Source organism: Anopheles ziemanni, chromosome 3 (assembly GCF_943734765.1).
Source record: "Anopheles ziemanni chromosome 3, idAnoZiCoDA_A2_x.2, whole genome shotgun sequence".
Classification (NCBI taxonomy): domain Eukaryota; kingdom Metazoa; phylum Arthropoda; class Insecta; order Diptera; family Culicidae; genus Anopheles; species Anopheles ziemanni.
The window spans coordinates 18,674,072-18,688,884 of record NC_080706.1 but is presented as its reverse complement, the minus strand read 5'-3'; the positions used below and the strand labels follow the sequence as shown (position 1 = coordinate 18,688,884).

At 48.2% G+C, this 14,813-nt stretch overlaps 2 protein-coding genes across 2 annotated transcripts in view; one reads left to right on the top strand and one right to left on the bottom strand.

Annotated features, from left to right (window-relative positions):
* LOC131284286 (A disintegrin and metalloproteinase with thrombospondin motifs 9) overlaps positions 1–14,813 on the top strand; it is an 85,940-nt gene that overhangs the window by 30,911 nt on the left and 40,216 nt on the right. The window contains 3 exon segments of the mRNA XM_058313140.1: positions 2,454–2,686; positions 2,912–3,078; positions 3,596–3,736. Coding sequence (XP_058169123.1) covers positions 2,454–2,686; positions 2,912–3,078; positions 3,596–3,736 — 541 coding nt within the window.
* On the bottom strand, positions 8,231–14,581 carry LOC131289413 (vitellogenin-A1-like). The gene is made up of 3 exons (XM_058318662.1): positions 14,551–14,581; positions 9,489–14,420; positions 8,231–9,426 (listed from the first exon to the last, which is right to left on the bottom strand). The coding sequence occupies exons 1-3, from the start codon at positions 14,579–14,581 to the stop codon at positions 8,231–8,233; spliced, it is 6,159 nt and encodes a 2,052-aa protein (XP_058174645.1).

The window sequence follows — 14,813 nt, the reverse complement described above, 5'->3', positions numbered from 1 at the left end:
CACTTCGATGCTTGTCTCTTCGTTGAAGTGCGCCCTCACTTGAATCGAAAGGCGTCAGGTTGTGTTAAATATATCAATAATTGAAATTGTTCTTTCTTGTACAAGAAAGGGATAACCGACGCCTAACAGTAGTAAGAAATTTCAAGGAATTATTTTAGAAAGACAAAGAGTTGTTTTGATTTAACATTCAAGGATTTTCTCAATATCGTCCACTCCAATAGTTCTCTTTTGCCATAATGAGACAGATATGCGATTACACCGTGAGACCACCCAGCATTTTATTAACCCCGAAAGCAAAACTGTTCCCGTATCGGATGTTGTTCAATTCAATTTGAATGCATCATTAAGCGTATCGTTTTATTTTGCTTGCTCCTCTGCAAACATCTACGACCGTGCTGCAAGTTCGTGTCTTTTTCCTTCGTTTCCGCTAGTTTTTTTTCTCCCTGACTTTGTCATTGGTCTTGACGTACCATAAGATTGGCTCGAAAAATGCGCACCGGTACAATCGCGATCGCGACGGGTGGAGCGGAATTCCCATTCGAACGATTCCACTCGACCGAGCATTTGCCGTTTCGCCAAACCCTTCCTACCCGACGAAGGCGTTTGCGTCGTCGAAGCGACGGACTACATGACAGTAATGTACAAATTATGCTAATGATCATGTTTTCCTAATTGTTTATTGTTCCCCTCGCGAGCACCGACGAAACTTTGTCGACCGTGCTGCAAATCGAATTGAATTGATATGTTAAATTTCCGTCAGGGAACGGTTGGAAACGGGCCCCGACGAAGCTGATTTGCATCGATGGATGTTTTATGCCAGCTGTTTTGTTTTGTGTTTGCTTCTTTCTGTGCGTATAATTGTTTAGATTTAACTATTCATGGAAATCCACCCAACATTATTTGATCGAATATTCCGGACGTGAGGCTCGCAAAGAATGTTATGGGGATGAAAAATGTTCACAAAAGGCGAGAACCCTGTTCGACACAGGAACCAGATAGCGTCGTACAAGTCTTATCATCGATGAATTATGAGTTCTTTTATTTTTGATAATAGTCGAATGAGTTAAGCGTCCAATCAGGTGGTGGTTTCGGTAGCGACTGCAAATTGGCGACCCGGCATACTTATCCCTATCCTAATTGACACCAAAGGCGTTCCATTAGCGTTCATTTAGATTAAGAAAAAGGTTTTCCTCCATGCTCGGAAGATTGGTCACGTTATTTCACGCAGATATCTTTCATCACCCTACAGAATCCAAAGTGCCTAATAAATTGCTAACGATCGCGTCGGAATGCACTGTGTGGTCGGTTTGGCAAACAGCGCCGCCAAAAGGATGAAAGGACGACGCATACCGACTGTCGCATTCTTAATTAAATTGCCCATTTTCGGATGCACTTTGATCGTCGGGACGATTTTTCACGAGTGCAGATTTACGGCGGTCCTGTTTTCATTCGGTTTCCACTCACCCTGTACATGTTTGGTTGATGCATTTAATCTTCTGTAGACCACTTCGCCAAACATTAAGGAGACCACAGTTTAATTACATCCTTCGCCCGCCCGTGACTGATAGCCGCGTGATGGTGTTTTAATTGAGTAATTTTATTGCCGCCCGGTTTGATGCGCTCGGGCCTTCTCTCGCGAGCCTTGATAACATTTTTCAATTCAACGCCACCGGCTCGCGACGATCAAACCGCCTGCTTGGTGTCCAGACTGACCTTAAGCCTGCCCTTGATGTGGCAGACCCACGGGGAAGCGGTTCATCGCCGGCGTTCCTGGAAGATTAGAATTCTAAAATCCAGCCACCAACCAGGTTCGGGAGTGGTTTTCTGCATTTTTTATGCAAAAGTCATTCGATTTCGAGGTGGAGAGACTCCGTTGCGACCGTTTCGGGATGGTCATCTAATCGGGCGTCCACCTTCTTTTTCCTACCTTGATCTGTCCGCTGGCTATCCTGCCTTGCAACGCGAGGCGGACAGCCGTCAACTTGGTTGTGAAAAGATTTTAATCTTCCAGAAGTATGCACCCCTTTTTCCTTTTTTTAACAGCACGTTTCTACTCTTGTTGATTAAGTAGGCTTTTCGATGCGATCTGATCTCAGATGAGTGAGAAAAAGTAAAGCAATCTTTGGAATGCGCCTCTCAGACAAATAACCCTTTCCGACATCTCTCTTGGGACTTGTTTTAAGCCCCGACTTGTGAAAAACCCCTATCAAAATCATATTAATTCACCACCATATCTATCTGTTAATCATTCTTAGTTTTTAATCGGACAAAGGACCTTTTCTTATTAATTTATTGCACTTGATGTTCACGAATAAAAACTTTATCAGATCTTCGGTCTGAATTTATAAAGCAAAATGAGCAAAATAATTTTAGAATAGAACAAAAGGATTGCACAGTAATTTAGAATACTGGACACTAATAAGCCTTTTTTCTTTTTTCATTTCAGAATCAAGCGAATCTACGTTAAGGTTGCCGGAAACTAACGCTACCAGCGGGAGCAGTGGAATAGTATCATCAGTATCTGATGGCCACATTAGTACCAATAGTATTATTAGCAGTAATTTAGGGAATGACGATGTGTCGCGACCGCACGAATCTAATAATGGCTCGATTGAGTATGTTTTTATTTCAAAAGTGCAAGTGCAACCCTTGCACCAAGACGATCTGCTCTATGAATCTCAAGCAGGTGAGTTGAATTTGGCAGCTAAACTTTCAGAAAAATCATTTGACATTACTCTGAAATGGACTGCACTGTTTTACAATCAACATACAGCTGAAGAATGCATTAAATTTTAAAATAGATAGTGTGATGAGTATACGAAAAATATACCAAACACAGTAAACGAAAAACCATCTTCCATTCAAAAACTCATCCACAACTCTCTTCTTATCTCTTGTCTTCACTTTCCAGATGTTTTGGATGGACAGCGTGGTTCGCAAATTCACCGGACGGGTGCCTTCCGGAGTCGATCATCAAAAATCTGGGATCCACACCCGCAGTACGAACTAACCGCGTTCGGTAACAATCTTCGCCTGCAGCTCTATCATGACGATAAATTTATTTCAAAGGATATAAAGGTAACTAACTGGCTCAACTAGATTTAACAAGTACCAGAATGATCGACACAAGGAGTCGTTAATATTATCATAATAATTTCAAGACATGGCCTATCGTCGTTCACTGTTTACTCTCGGGCAAACTTCTTTGCTCAACACGATCTTTCGTGTGTAGCTTGTGACTAAACTGGGACGCTATGCTAGAATACACAGCACCACAGTATCTTTGCCAGACCACCGGATGTGACTTAACGGTGAAATGTGCGAAACATTTTGGATGCTCTGTTTACCATTAGCGAAATTCTTGCCACACGCGCGAATCATCTAACGCTACAAATAGATATGAATTCCTTTCGCTTGAGGAAACCCACTAACCATGGGTTCTATTTTAGGTTTATTCCAAACAAATGATAGTGCTAGTCTCGCTAGCTTAATCGGGTGTTTAGAATTGAATTCAATACAACTTCTTCTATGAAAATATCTTCAAAATCCATAAGGTATGCCAAATAATATTCCTTACAATACTTCATTTCTTCAGGTGACCCACTTTTGGCCCAACGAATCGCTTCGAAAAGCTGAGGATCACGTCGAAAGCAGCCTGCTGCAGGGTTGCTTCTACAAAGGTGTCGTCCAGGGGGATGAATCCTCCACCGTGCGGGTCTCGCTGTGCGAAGGAATGGTAAGCATCAGGCCTTTCGGGCCATCTTCTCTTCGGGATTCGGGACCGCTGCTACACCGCGTCTGCAATACACGCACATTTTCATCACGCCATCACCGTCTTCAGAGCCCTTTCCGTGTGCACCCAATTTAATCTTACTACAGATTTGTGGAAAATAAGTACCGCCACACTTTTCACAGCTTACCTTGACGATGACGTAGGCAAACGGCTAGCGGAGTTCTTACGATTTCTTCTCTGCTCGGTAGTGAGGTCTGTTTCCAGTGTTTCAGAAGTATACCGACGCCAATTAGCGTAGCACTTTTACTGCAAAGCATACCAGTCCGGATTTCCAGGTGTACACTACACCACGCCTGGCAACATGTTTCGATGGATTTCAGAACTAAATTCCAGCCGCCGTGCAGTAGCACATTCTGTGGCGGTAGTAAATTTATGTTTCTCATGCTACTACACCTGTTTTCGTTGGCACGGCCGGTCTGGCGCTTCGAGTGTTTGTTTACAATTTGCAAATCGCTATCGATTCTTTTTTTATATCCCATCTCGGACACACACACTCGCCGTCAAATCTAGATCGCGCTGCCCACGCTGCAGACCTGTGTTGTGGATCAGCGATCTCAGACTGGCGGCTTGCGTACGGTCCTAACTCAAGATCACTGGCCTTGGCACTAGCAGTAGCCGACGTCGATCGTCTACGCGTACCGGTGTCTGGTTAGGCCGCGGTTGACGGATTAATGACCAGCTGAATTAGGAGCTCCGTTGCGTAAACTGCAACTGTACGAAGACGGCTTAACCACTCTCGCTTGCGCTCTATTCAGGTGTTTGACTGCAACAAATTAGAATCTACTATGAGACAGAAGCATCTTTTGATTAACGATGACTTACTCTATGCTGCAGAACAGGTAACGTTCAGGTGACTACGAGATCGTTACCTTTGATATTTATTACATAATCATTTGGTTTATTTTCTCTTTTCTTGCTCGGTTTTATAGCCCCCGTTGATAATTGGCGTCGTTCACTCCTGAACAGAAAGACAAACGGCAAATACGCAACACGTGGACGGCTGGTCAAATTGGAAATGAGACACGTGCAAGGAAACCCATCACTTTCCACCACAAAATATTTCTGTCTGACTTTTACTCGCAACAAGCTCTCCAAGCTTAGATGCCAGCAGACACCACGCAGAACTATTTTTAGGATTTGCATTTTGTTGCAAAAATCAGCAAACGTTTATCCCGAACACGTTTCACAACAATGTTGCAAACCGATTCGAATTCGCCCTTGCAGTGCTTCGAACCCGTTTCGCTACTTTCGTGCGGCTGCCAAGCAACATTCGTATTGCGTGTCCCGCCCAAACGATCGCCTGTCTTTCCTCCGAATCAGTTACTAAAATGGACGGCTAGTGTTTATTGGTGCTCTCGGCGCCACTTTACCCCACAACAATCGTGGCAGCAACAGCAATGGGTGCAAAATATCGATTTCCATAAATATCCTACTTGCGAATATGTTCCGTTCGATCGTTTGGATTCTACCCAGGTTTCCCGCAACATTTTCCCGTTCAGCAACTTGGCGTCGCTTCAACAATTATGAGCAAATGATTCGCTGTATCCCAGCCTAAGACGTTTCGCAGTCTGCCAAATAGAAACATCTTGGGCACATGGCTTGTTTTGGCCGTAAATCAAACATTGCCGAACGCGAGTCAGGATGATCTTTTTCTTCTAATATGTTTTCTTCGCGTTTGCAATCTGGATTCGATTTCGATTGCGTGTCAAGATGAGACGCCCTTGAACTCAGCTGCCATCATGCTCTTGTAGGACATCTCTCCCGGCACTGGCAACCGCCATGGCCTTGGCATTAGCAGATGTTTAGTATCTGTTTTCGGCGTACGGGGAAAAAAACAGTTTTCCATTGGATTTACGAGCACTATGCCACATTTTCCTCCACCCCGGCATGGTCAGGCCAGCTGTTTCGGTATTTTGTCACAATTTTGGGACAGCAAAGAGGAAGAGGTGGACTTACCCTGTGTGCTTTGCAACAACCACTCACCAAACAGATGTAGGTTTCCCTGGGCTTGAAGATCACGGTTCTATTGGATTAAACATACGCTCATCGTCAATGAAGAAAGTTAAAAATATTTCCTCTTCATGAGCACCACCGAATTGAGCAGTGTTTTTTCCTTTTTAGCTCAGCGAAGATGAACGAGATGGAATGGTTTTTAAGCGCACATATGTATCGAATTTATCATGAAATCACTATCAAACCATTTGTTATGATATATTGAAGCAAATCGACGTGTAGGTTTTTATGCTCATAACTGGTTTCAAATAATAGCTATACAATCAATGTATCCCCCACGTAAGAGCAACGTGCCTCAACTTCATAACAAAACATGAACTATTTTAAAATTAGCCAAGTTACTCAAATTCGTGCCAAAACAATAAAAGACCTAGACGTCTCGGAATGAACTCAGAAGAGCGTGTAGGAAGTGCTGAATTTCTCAAAAACTATTCAGCATCTACCATTTAGCCCGCATACAATCTAAGCACAATTGCTTATGCCGGCCAAAGCGGTTGCATTGCTCCCATCAACCTGTTTACCATACGCACTTGATATACTAGAACTGTTTCTCATAAATATTGGCCTTAATTAACCCGATTTTGAGCTCACCCTTTCAGGTCGTAAAACACGAGCTCCACACGATGTTTCGCGCAATTCGTCTAATGATTAGGTTTCGGAACGCACCTACACTGCGTCCCAAAATGATAGCCTCACCCAGTTTTTTCACTCAAATGCTATTTTAAATGATCGCAAGGTAAAATAAACGACAGAAACATATTCCTTAATCTCAAAGAAATGTGTTTCACTTCTAATTTATCAGAAAAAAAAATTAATTATAACGTTTTGGTCAAAAATTTAAAAAATGGAGTGTCCCATAATGATAGCCTCACTTCAAAAATCATTCAAATTAACAAAGCAACCCAGTTCCTAGCCACTTTATCAGTTGCCAAAAGTAATTTTTAAGTTCTTTTACTTTAATTTGTAAATTAATTTGAACATTGGAAGCAGAAAACAACTCTAGGAACGAGAAAAAAAGTCAAATTGATGCTTATTGCTTTGATGGCAAGTCAAATCATGAGATTGTTGTGCTAATAAATAGATTCACAAACGTCATTAACGATTATGTAAAAGATTCCAGTTAATATGGGCTTCAGAAGTCTCCTGGTCGTCTTCCAAATCTTTTCTCGCGTGATAATCGGAGGATTTTTTAAGTTGCTTTCAATTCAACCGAAGGTTGCCGTAGGACAAAAAACGATTTCTGGTTGAATGTGAACAAAAATGCTGTATTGCGAGCTTTGAATTCATGTTCTGATATTGTAAGAGAGTCCATGAAGAAAGTTTCTGCCCTCAAACTTCACCAAAAAGTCGCTAGATTGGAGTTTGCTACAGAACATATGACATGGAAAAATGAGTGGAGAAACGTAAGTTGTCACTTTGTAGTCTTGTTCAAATTTTAAATTATTAATTCATGTTAGGTGGATTATATTGATGAAAAAAAGTTAAATATTGATGGATCGGATGGTTACATCCATTACCGGCGAGATTTGAGACGAAAGCACGATTTTTCTACCGTCGCAATTTTGAAGGTAAATCAGTCATGATTTGGGCTGCGTTCAGCGGTCTTAGTAGAAGTGAATTGGCCATTATACCAACACGTATGAACAAGGATATGTTTATTGACATCCTGGAGAATCATTTGAAGCCTTATCTGGAAAATCACAACACTCAACAGCACATTTTTAAGCAAGAAAATGCTGCCGGGCACGCACGCAAGACACAAGACCTCACCTTGCACGGTCGGGTATCAAAACAATGTCTTAGCCAGCCGTTTCCCCAGACCAATTTAATCAAAATTCTAAGTGAGGCTATCATTTTGGGACACCACTGATTTTAGTTTTTTGGTACAAAATGGATTGTTCATTCGTTTTCTTCAACAATATTTATGCAAAGTACTCAGTGTATACTTACAAATATTTGTGTATTTTTTAAAAAAAATTGTATGCTCGGTATTTGCCCTGCGCAGAAAAAACTAGGTGAGGCTATCATTTTGGGACGCAGTGTATTACAATATGAGGGCCATAAAATGCCATTTAAAGTCAACATAAAATTTAACAACATTGTAAGTTGGGTGTACGGCAATCGATTTTTGTTATCTGAAGTTCATTCGGGTGGCTATAAAGTATAAGTTAGAGCCAATTGAAGGGACCGCTTGAATTGGTACCAATTATTGTTCTTGTTTTACGATGTACTAGAACACTGGGTGTTATGAGATATAATGCTAATTAGAATGATGGTGTAAAAGGCATAAAGCTACACAAGAGTTTTCATTTTGCTCAAATTCATTTTATTTAAGTTACTCCTCCATTTTTTTCAACATTTTCTAGATGCTTCTTTTAGGGTTTTGGTACATTCGTTATGTTTCAAATAAGGCGATTCCGTTTTCTAGTAGACGTGCACACACTTCTTGGGCAGATAGAACTTGACAGTCTTGGTGACCGACTTGCTGCTCATGTCCGGGTTCACTCCCTTGCGGATCTGGTTCTTGAACAGTTGAGCCACGGAATCGGTAGCATCGCGACAGTGGACATCGACGTACTTCGGCACCTTCTCGGCGGCCTTGCACTGCGAAGCGCAGGTCGGGAGCGGGCGGCTGGTAAAGCAGATCTTGTCACCCTGCTCGACGTACTGAGCCTGGTGCTTCACGGGGCATTCCTTCTCGGTGTACTGCTGTTTCTCGAAGAAGTGCTCGCGGTTGTCCTCCTTGTCCTCCTCCGAAGACGAAGACGACGACGACGACGAAGACGACGACGAAGAGTCCGACTCATCCGACTCCGACGAAGACGAGTCCGATAGGTCAAAGTCCTTGTAGTAGTAGCTGTAGCGCGAACGGCCAGCCTCCTGCTCGCTGATCACGTTGCCGTAGAAGTACTGGGGCTTGACGCAGTGCTCCTGAGCCTTCTGGTGGTACTCGGTGTAGAACGCCTGGGCGGGTCCGCTGCAGTTCATGCCAGTGATGGCGTACGAGGCGGCAAAGTATTCCGGCTTGCGCATGACGCACTGGTCGGGGGTGATGAAGTCGTCCTCGCCCTCACCGTTGTTGGTGCCGCAAAGACCGACGAAGTTGTTGAAGTACGACTGGTCGGCGAAGAAACGCGCGCGGTAGCCGTCGAACACGATCTTGATGTCGTCGTCGCGGAAGCTGATCTCCACCTCGTTGCCAGGGAGAGCGTACACGCGGATCAGGGGCTGGTCACCGCCATCATCGTTGGTGTACATCTCGACGGCGTACTTCTCGTGGATCTGCTGGGGCTTGCCGTTGATGTAGACCATCGGGAGGTCGTGTCCGTGCGGGATGATATCGATGTTGTAGTCGTTCTGCTTGTACTGTCCGAGGATAGCCTTCAGGTACAGCTGGTGGTCCTCGCCGTGACGGGCCAGGATGGTGATCTGCTCGTCCTCTCCGAAGCCGTTCTTCCAGTTGTATTCGTAGTCCGAGTTCATGAAGTGGGAGTCCTGGGCGTAGAAGTAGTAGTCCGGCTTGACGGTGTGCAGCACGACGTGCCAGCAGCTGCCGAGCTCGTAGTCGTAGGTCTTACCGTCGAAGGTGTTGACGAACTTGTTGGAGACGACGCAAGACGCTGGAGAAGGAAAGGACCAATTAAACTGGATTCTTGTGATTCCCAATTGACTTTTTACTTACGGTGGTAGTTGCCGCGGTAAGCGTAGGTGAACATGCGCTCAGAGAAGTCAAAGTCGGGGTGGAAGGAGAAGAAGTAGCGAGCGTACTCGTTCTCGATCGGGTAGTTCTGGATGGCGAAGCTGCGGTCAGCACCGTAGAAGGAGGCGTTGTAGTAGTCGAAGTACGGAGCCAGCTGGAAGTCAATCTGGAACTGATTGTGCTTGCCCTGGAAGAAGTAGTCCTCGCTCCAGTACGGGAAGGTGAAGTAACGGGCGTAGTCGAAGAACTGGTAGGTCATGTTCTTGGCGTAGTCGGACACATCCTTGTACTCGAAGTTGAACGAGTACTGGTCAAAGTAACCGGCCTGGCGGGTGGCGTTCTGGCAAGCCGGGAGCTGGAAGTATCCCTTGTCCATCTGCTGTTTGCAGGCCTGTCCGACCTCGGAGATGCGCAGGAAGTGACGGTAGGGCTCGGACTGGTACAGCTTACCCTTCATCGAAACGTGCGATCCTCCCTGGCACTTCTCGCCGTAAGACAACTCCCAGTTCATGCTTCCGATCTTGTCGAGGTTCAGGGCGTTCAGGAAGTTCAGCTTGGGCATGTTCGGGTACTCGTTGGTAGCGGAGAAGCACATCTGGAACTGCTTGCCCGAGAAGGGGAAGAAGCTAAAGAAGTTGCTGGACGAGACGTACGGGCTGAAGGAGAAGAAAGCAAGGAAGCGCTCCTTCTCATCGACCGGGCTGTCGGCGTAGGCAGTGGTGAACACGAATTCGGCCTTCTGCTGCTTGCCCTCGAACACGATTCCGAAGTCGAAGACATCGACGTCGCTGTTGCGGATTCCGGCTCCGGCGTTGCGCATGAACTGCTCCTGGCGGCGCTGGCTTCCGGCGTAGTAGACGAAGGGCTGGGCGTAGTTGAACTCGTTGTAGTATCCCGAGTATCCGTGGCGACCCTTCGGGTGCTTCACTTCGGCCGTCTGGAAGTCCTGGTCGTAATCGGCCTGCTTGTGCTGCAGGACGAACTTCACGTTCTGGACGGTGGTGCGCTGGGCATCGTAGTACAGGTTCAGCTGGTGGTAGTGGTAGGTCTCCGAGGCGAACGGATAGACCAGGGCGGACCAGTAGTCGTGCTGCTCGATGTGCTTCATCAGGTAGGCGTAGTCGATGAAGTCCTTGTCGTACTTAGCCTGGAAGCGGAGCGACACGCCAGTCATGGCGTGGCCGAAGGACTGCTCGAACGACTTGGTGGTCTGCTCGCGATCGTGCAGGATGCGCACGCTCGGCTGCTCGGCCATCGGGCGCAGGTCGGTGATGTCCTTGTATCCGGTGTACGGCCACGAGCTCAGGTGGAACAGGAGAACGTCCTTCTTGGGCTCAAGCGGCTGCACGTTGAATTCAAAGTCGTTGTTCTCGAAGTCAAAGCCGAAGTCGAAGCTGAAGGGCAGGTAACCCTGGAACTTCTTCTGGTAACCGGCGACGTAGCGCTGGTGATCGAAAGGCGTGACGAAGCCAACCTTGGCATCGACCAGGCGAGAGTAGGCACAGTTCACGTCAGCGGATCCGTTGAACCAACGCGGCATGTACACGAAGTCGTCGTATTCCTTCTCGGGGAATCCAGCCGGGCTCTTGTAGATGCTCGGGTGAGTGGTGGCGGTGGCCTCGAACTCAAACTTGAACATGGTCGGGGTCTTCAGGGTGTAGGTGAACGGCAGACCGGTGGCCAACGGGAAGGCCATGGTCACGGCTTGCTGCTGGTAGAACTTGGTGACGTTGTAGGCGAAGCCATCCTCGAAATCTTCGAAGTACTTCTTCACCAGGCTCGGGAACTGCTCGACGGTCTGGTTGTTGAAGGCGAAGAAACGCTCTCCGTTGAAGATCTGGAACATGAACTGACCCTCAAGCTCCTCAGCCTCCTCGGGGTCGATGTTCAGCAGCTTGGCAATGCGGGTGGTGGACCACTTCTGGAACTCCTCCTGGTTCTTGTTTCCGAACTGCTCGTAGTAGTCGTTCTGGTACTTGTGGTTCTTGCTGTACTGGCTGAAGTAGTCCTTGAACAGGTTCGGGTACTGCTTGTAGTACTTGTAGTAGTAGTCGCTCGACTTGAAGTCCTGGTGCTTGTGGTAGGTATCGTACTGCTTGTCCAGCAGGTCGAAGAAGGTTTCCATGCTCGAGACGAGGTAGTAGAAGGTCGAGAAACGCTTCAGACCACCCAGGTTCTTGCGCAGGTGGAAGAAGAATCCGCTCGGGATGTAGTGGTCATCAGAAGCGATCTGCGAGAAGTACATGCGGTAGGACAGCTCCAGTTCCTGGAAGGCAAAGTCACGCAGGTAGGTTCCAGAGTACTGGAGGCTGAAGTCACGCGGGTTCAGGTGCTTGATGGCAGCCTGGGCGTTCTGCGAGAACTCCATATCATCATCGAACTCATCGGCCTCAGAGGCGCTCTCAAGGGCGGTCTTGACGGCAGCGCGGACGTGGGTGCTCGGGTCGTAGTGCGTCTGCTCAGCCATGCGCTGGAGCATGTACACTGGGGGCTTGGTGCGGATCAGCAGGTAGACGGCGGCGCAACGAACCTCGTGAGCGTCTCCGGTGTTCTGGTACAGCTTGAACAGGACAGAGCGAGCCAGGCGCGGGTAGTTCTCCACTAGACGGTCGAGAGCGACAACGAAGGCCAGGCGCTGGAAGTGGGTCACGGGGATCTTACCCTCCAGGTACGGCTCGAACACGTTCAGGATTTCTGGGTGGCCCAGATGTCCAAGACAACGGATGTACACCTGCACCTTCACGCTGTCGCCAGCCTTGACGGCTTCACGGAGCTGGTGGGAGAACCACGGGACGACCTTGTGGGCGACGATCTTGTAGTCAGCATCAGCCAAGCGGCCGAAGCTGTGCACCGGGTAGTAGTTGTAGGCCGAACGGTTGTTGACCTGAGCGCGGTTCAGGAAGTCACAGTACGAGATCATGGCGGTGGTGTTCAGGTACTCCTGGTGCTGGACAGCGTTGGAGGTCACCAACAGGAAGTACTCGTGCATGACGGTCTCGGTCGGGTAGCGGATGGTCTTGGGCAGGGTAGCGATCACGCTGGCGGCTTCGTCGCCACGCAGTTTCTTCTCCTCAATCAGCTCCTTGATGACCTTGAAGGCGGGCGGGGTTCCAGCCTGGGCAAGAGCATCACGGAAGGTGTTCCAGGCATCGCACTTCTTGGCGAACGACGCGCTGTGGTTGCTGCCTTCCTCACGCTCCTTCTGGGAAACGAACAGCTTCTGGCAAACATCGTAGATGTCCTGGTAGTTCATGGTGCGCAGAACGCGGGCCAGAATGGTGAACTTGTTCAGGGTGTTGGACTTCGGGACCTGCGAGATTTCCTGCAGTTCCTCGGCGATTTCGTAGGCGAGCTTGTAGACATGGCGAGCGGCATCGACGTTGTGGGCATACTGAACGCTGTATCCCTTGTAGCCGGTGAAGTACGGCAGCAGGGGAGCCGACGGGGCCTCCTTCAGGTTTTGCGAGATGGGCTGGTAGAACTCTTCGCTGCTGCTCAGAGAGTCAGACTCCGACGACGAGGAGCTTCCGTAGAAATCCTGCTCATCAGACTCCGAAGAGCTGGACGAGCTGGAAGAGCTGCTGGAGGAATCATCCGAGCTGGACGAGTCAGACGAGGTATCGTTGTGCTTGCGCAGACGGTACTGGTCGCGCTTGTACGACTCGTAGTACTGCTTCTCCTTGTAGGCATTCAGATCACGACGGTTGCGGTTTCCACGACGCTCGGTATTGTCGACGTACTTCTTGTACTGCTCAGCCGGGCTGATCTTCTTGTTCTCTTCCTCCTCCGAGCTGGAGCTGGAGCTGGAGCTGGAGCTGGAGTCCGAGGAGCTGGACGAGTCGGAGTCAGAAGAGTCATCGGTCTCGTTGGCGGGGCGGACAAAGTTCTTCTTATCGTGAGCCATGTTGTAGCTGTACACAAGATCGACGAACACCTGGCGATCATCAGCAGGGCCTTCGGGGAACTTGTCGTACGGCTTGATGTCGTTGAGGGTCATGTTGACCTGGGCGTAGACCATGGCCTTCTGGCTGTTGACCAGAGACGGGCTGACGACGATCTTGTTGACGGTGGACACCGACTGGAAGGTGTAGTTGTACCAGTTTCCAGTAAGGTACATCTGCGTCACCTCAGACTTGCTCATGATGTTTCCCATCTGGTTACCGTTGGGCTTGAAGTCGCTGAAGCCGCTGAAGCCGAAGTGGTAGCCCATGCGCTGTTCGCAGTGGTCGAAGTTGCGGGACTTGACGACGTGGAAGACGTGCTGGTCCTCCTCGAGGTACTGGGGCTGGGGAACCCATTCCTTGTGCGACTGCAGGAAGTATTCCGGGATGGCGTTGACGTCGTACAGGGTTTCACATTCTCCGGTCACCGAGGGCTCCATGGTCTTGAACACTCCGGTGAGGGTGTTGTTCTCCGGGAACTGGTTGAACTCCGACTTGATCACGTAGGCGCCCTGCGTGTCCAGCTGCAGCTGGCTAACCCAGGCCTTCAGCATGTTCACTTCATGGTTGGGCACCGTCTTCTCCACGTAGAAGCCCTTGACGGCTCCCTTGTGGTAGTAGATGCCGAACGGCTTCGAGCTGAAGGGCATGGGCTGCCACTTCAGGTTGAAGTGCGACAGTTCAGTACGGTATCCGCGGGGCAGATACTCGTTGAACGTGGCGTACGTCGGACGGTCGATGTAGGCAACCACGTAGTTGTGATCCTTCGGACGAACCACGAGGTAACCGTGCGTCACGATTCCGGTCCAGTAGTCCTCCAGATCGGGCAGGGCCGTCATGGTCTTCGTCGTGACGTTGTACACGTACTCCCGGTTCGGCTCCCAGGCTCCGAACTCGAAGCCGGTTTGGTTGAACGGACGGGAGGACGGGAACTCATACTCGTAAGAGTATTGGTACGCCGTACACGCCCCCACTGTGAAAGAGATCAAATAGATTATTAGATTCTCCTTCCTGGATGCTGGCGTTATCGTTTTCGTTGATTGGAATTGGGCTGGTTGAATCCTGAATCCTGAACCTTTGTAATGTTGCTGATCTTTACTTACCAAGCGTGAGGAGAAGTAACTTCGCAATCATGGTCGGTTGTTCTCGGATGCTTTGATATGCTTTGATCACACTCCAAAGCGAGAATGTACCTTCTGGAGCGATCAGGACCACCTTTTATACCAAGTTTTCGTTGAATCGGCATTTTCTACTATCAGCTCATCGAATCGTCTAGCACACCAAGTTTACTGACCGTCTGATGCTATGAAGTAATCTCTTGTGTACCTTTTTGTGTAACGCTATGATCCTTATCAACGTTGCGCAC

Bases quoted from the DNA above. Each gene is read 5' to 3' on its own strand.
- LOC131289413 (XM_058318662.1), bottom strand. From the start codon at position 14,581: ATGATTGCGAAGTTACTTCTCCTCACGCTTG. The intron at 14,421-14,550 runs GTAAGTAAAGAT...TCTCTTTCACAG, and splicing joins GTTACTTCTCCTCACGCTTG to TGGGGGCGTGTACGGCGTAC. The intron at 9,427-9,488 runs GTAAGTAAAAAG...TTCCTTCTCCAG, and splicing joins TTACCGCGGCAACTACCACC to CGTCTTGCGTCGTCTCCAAC.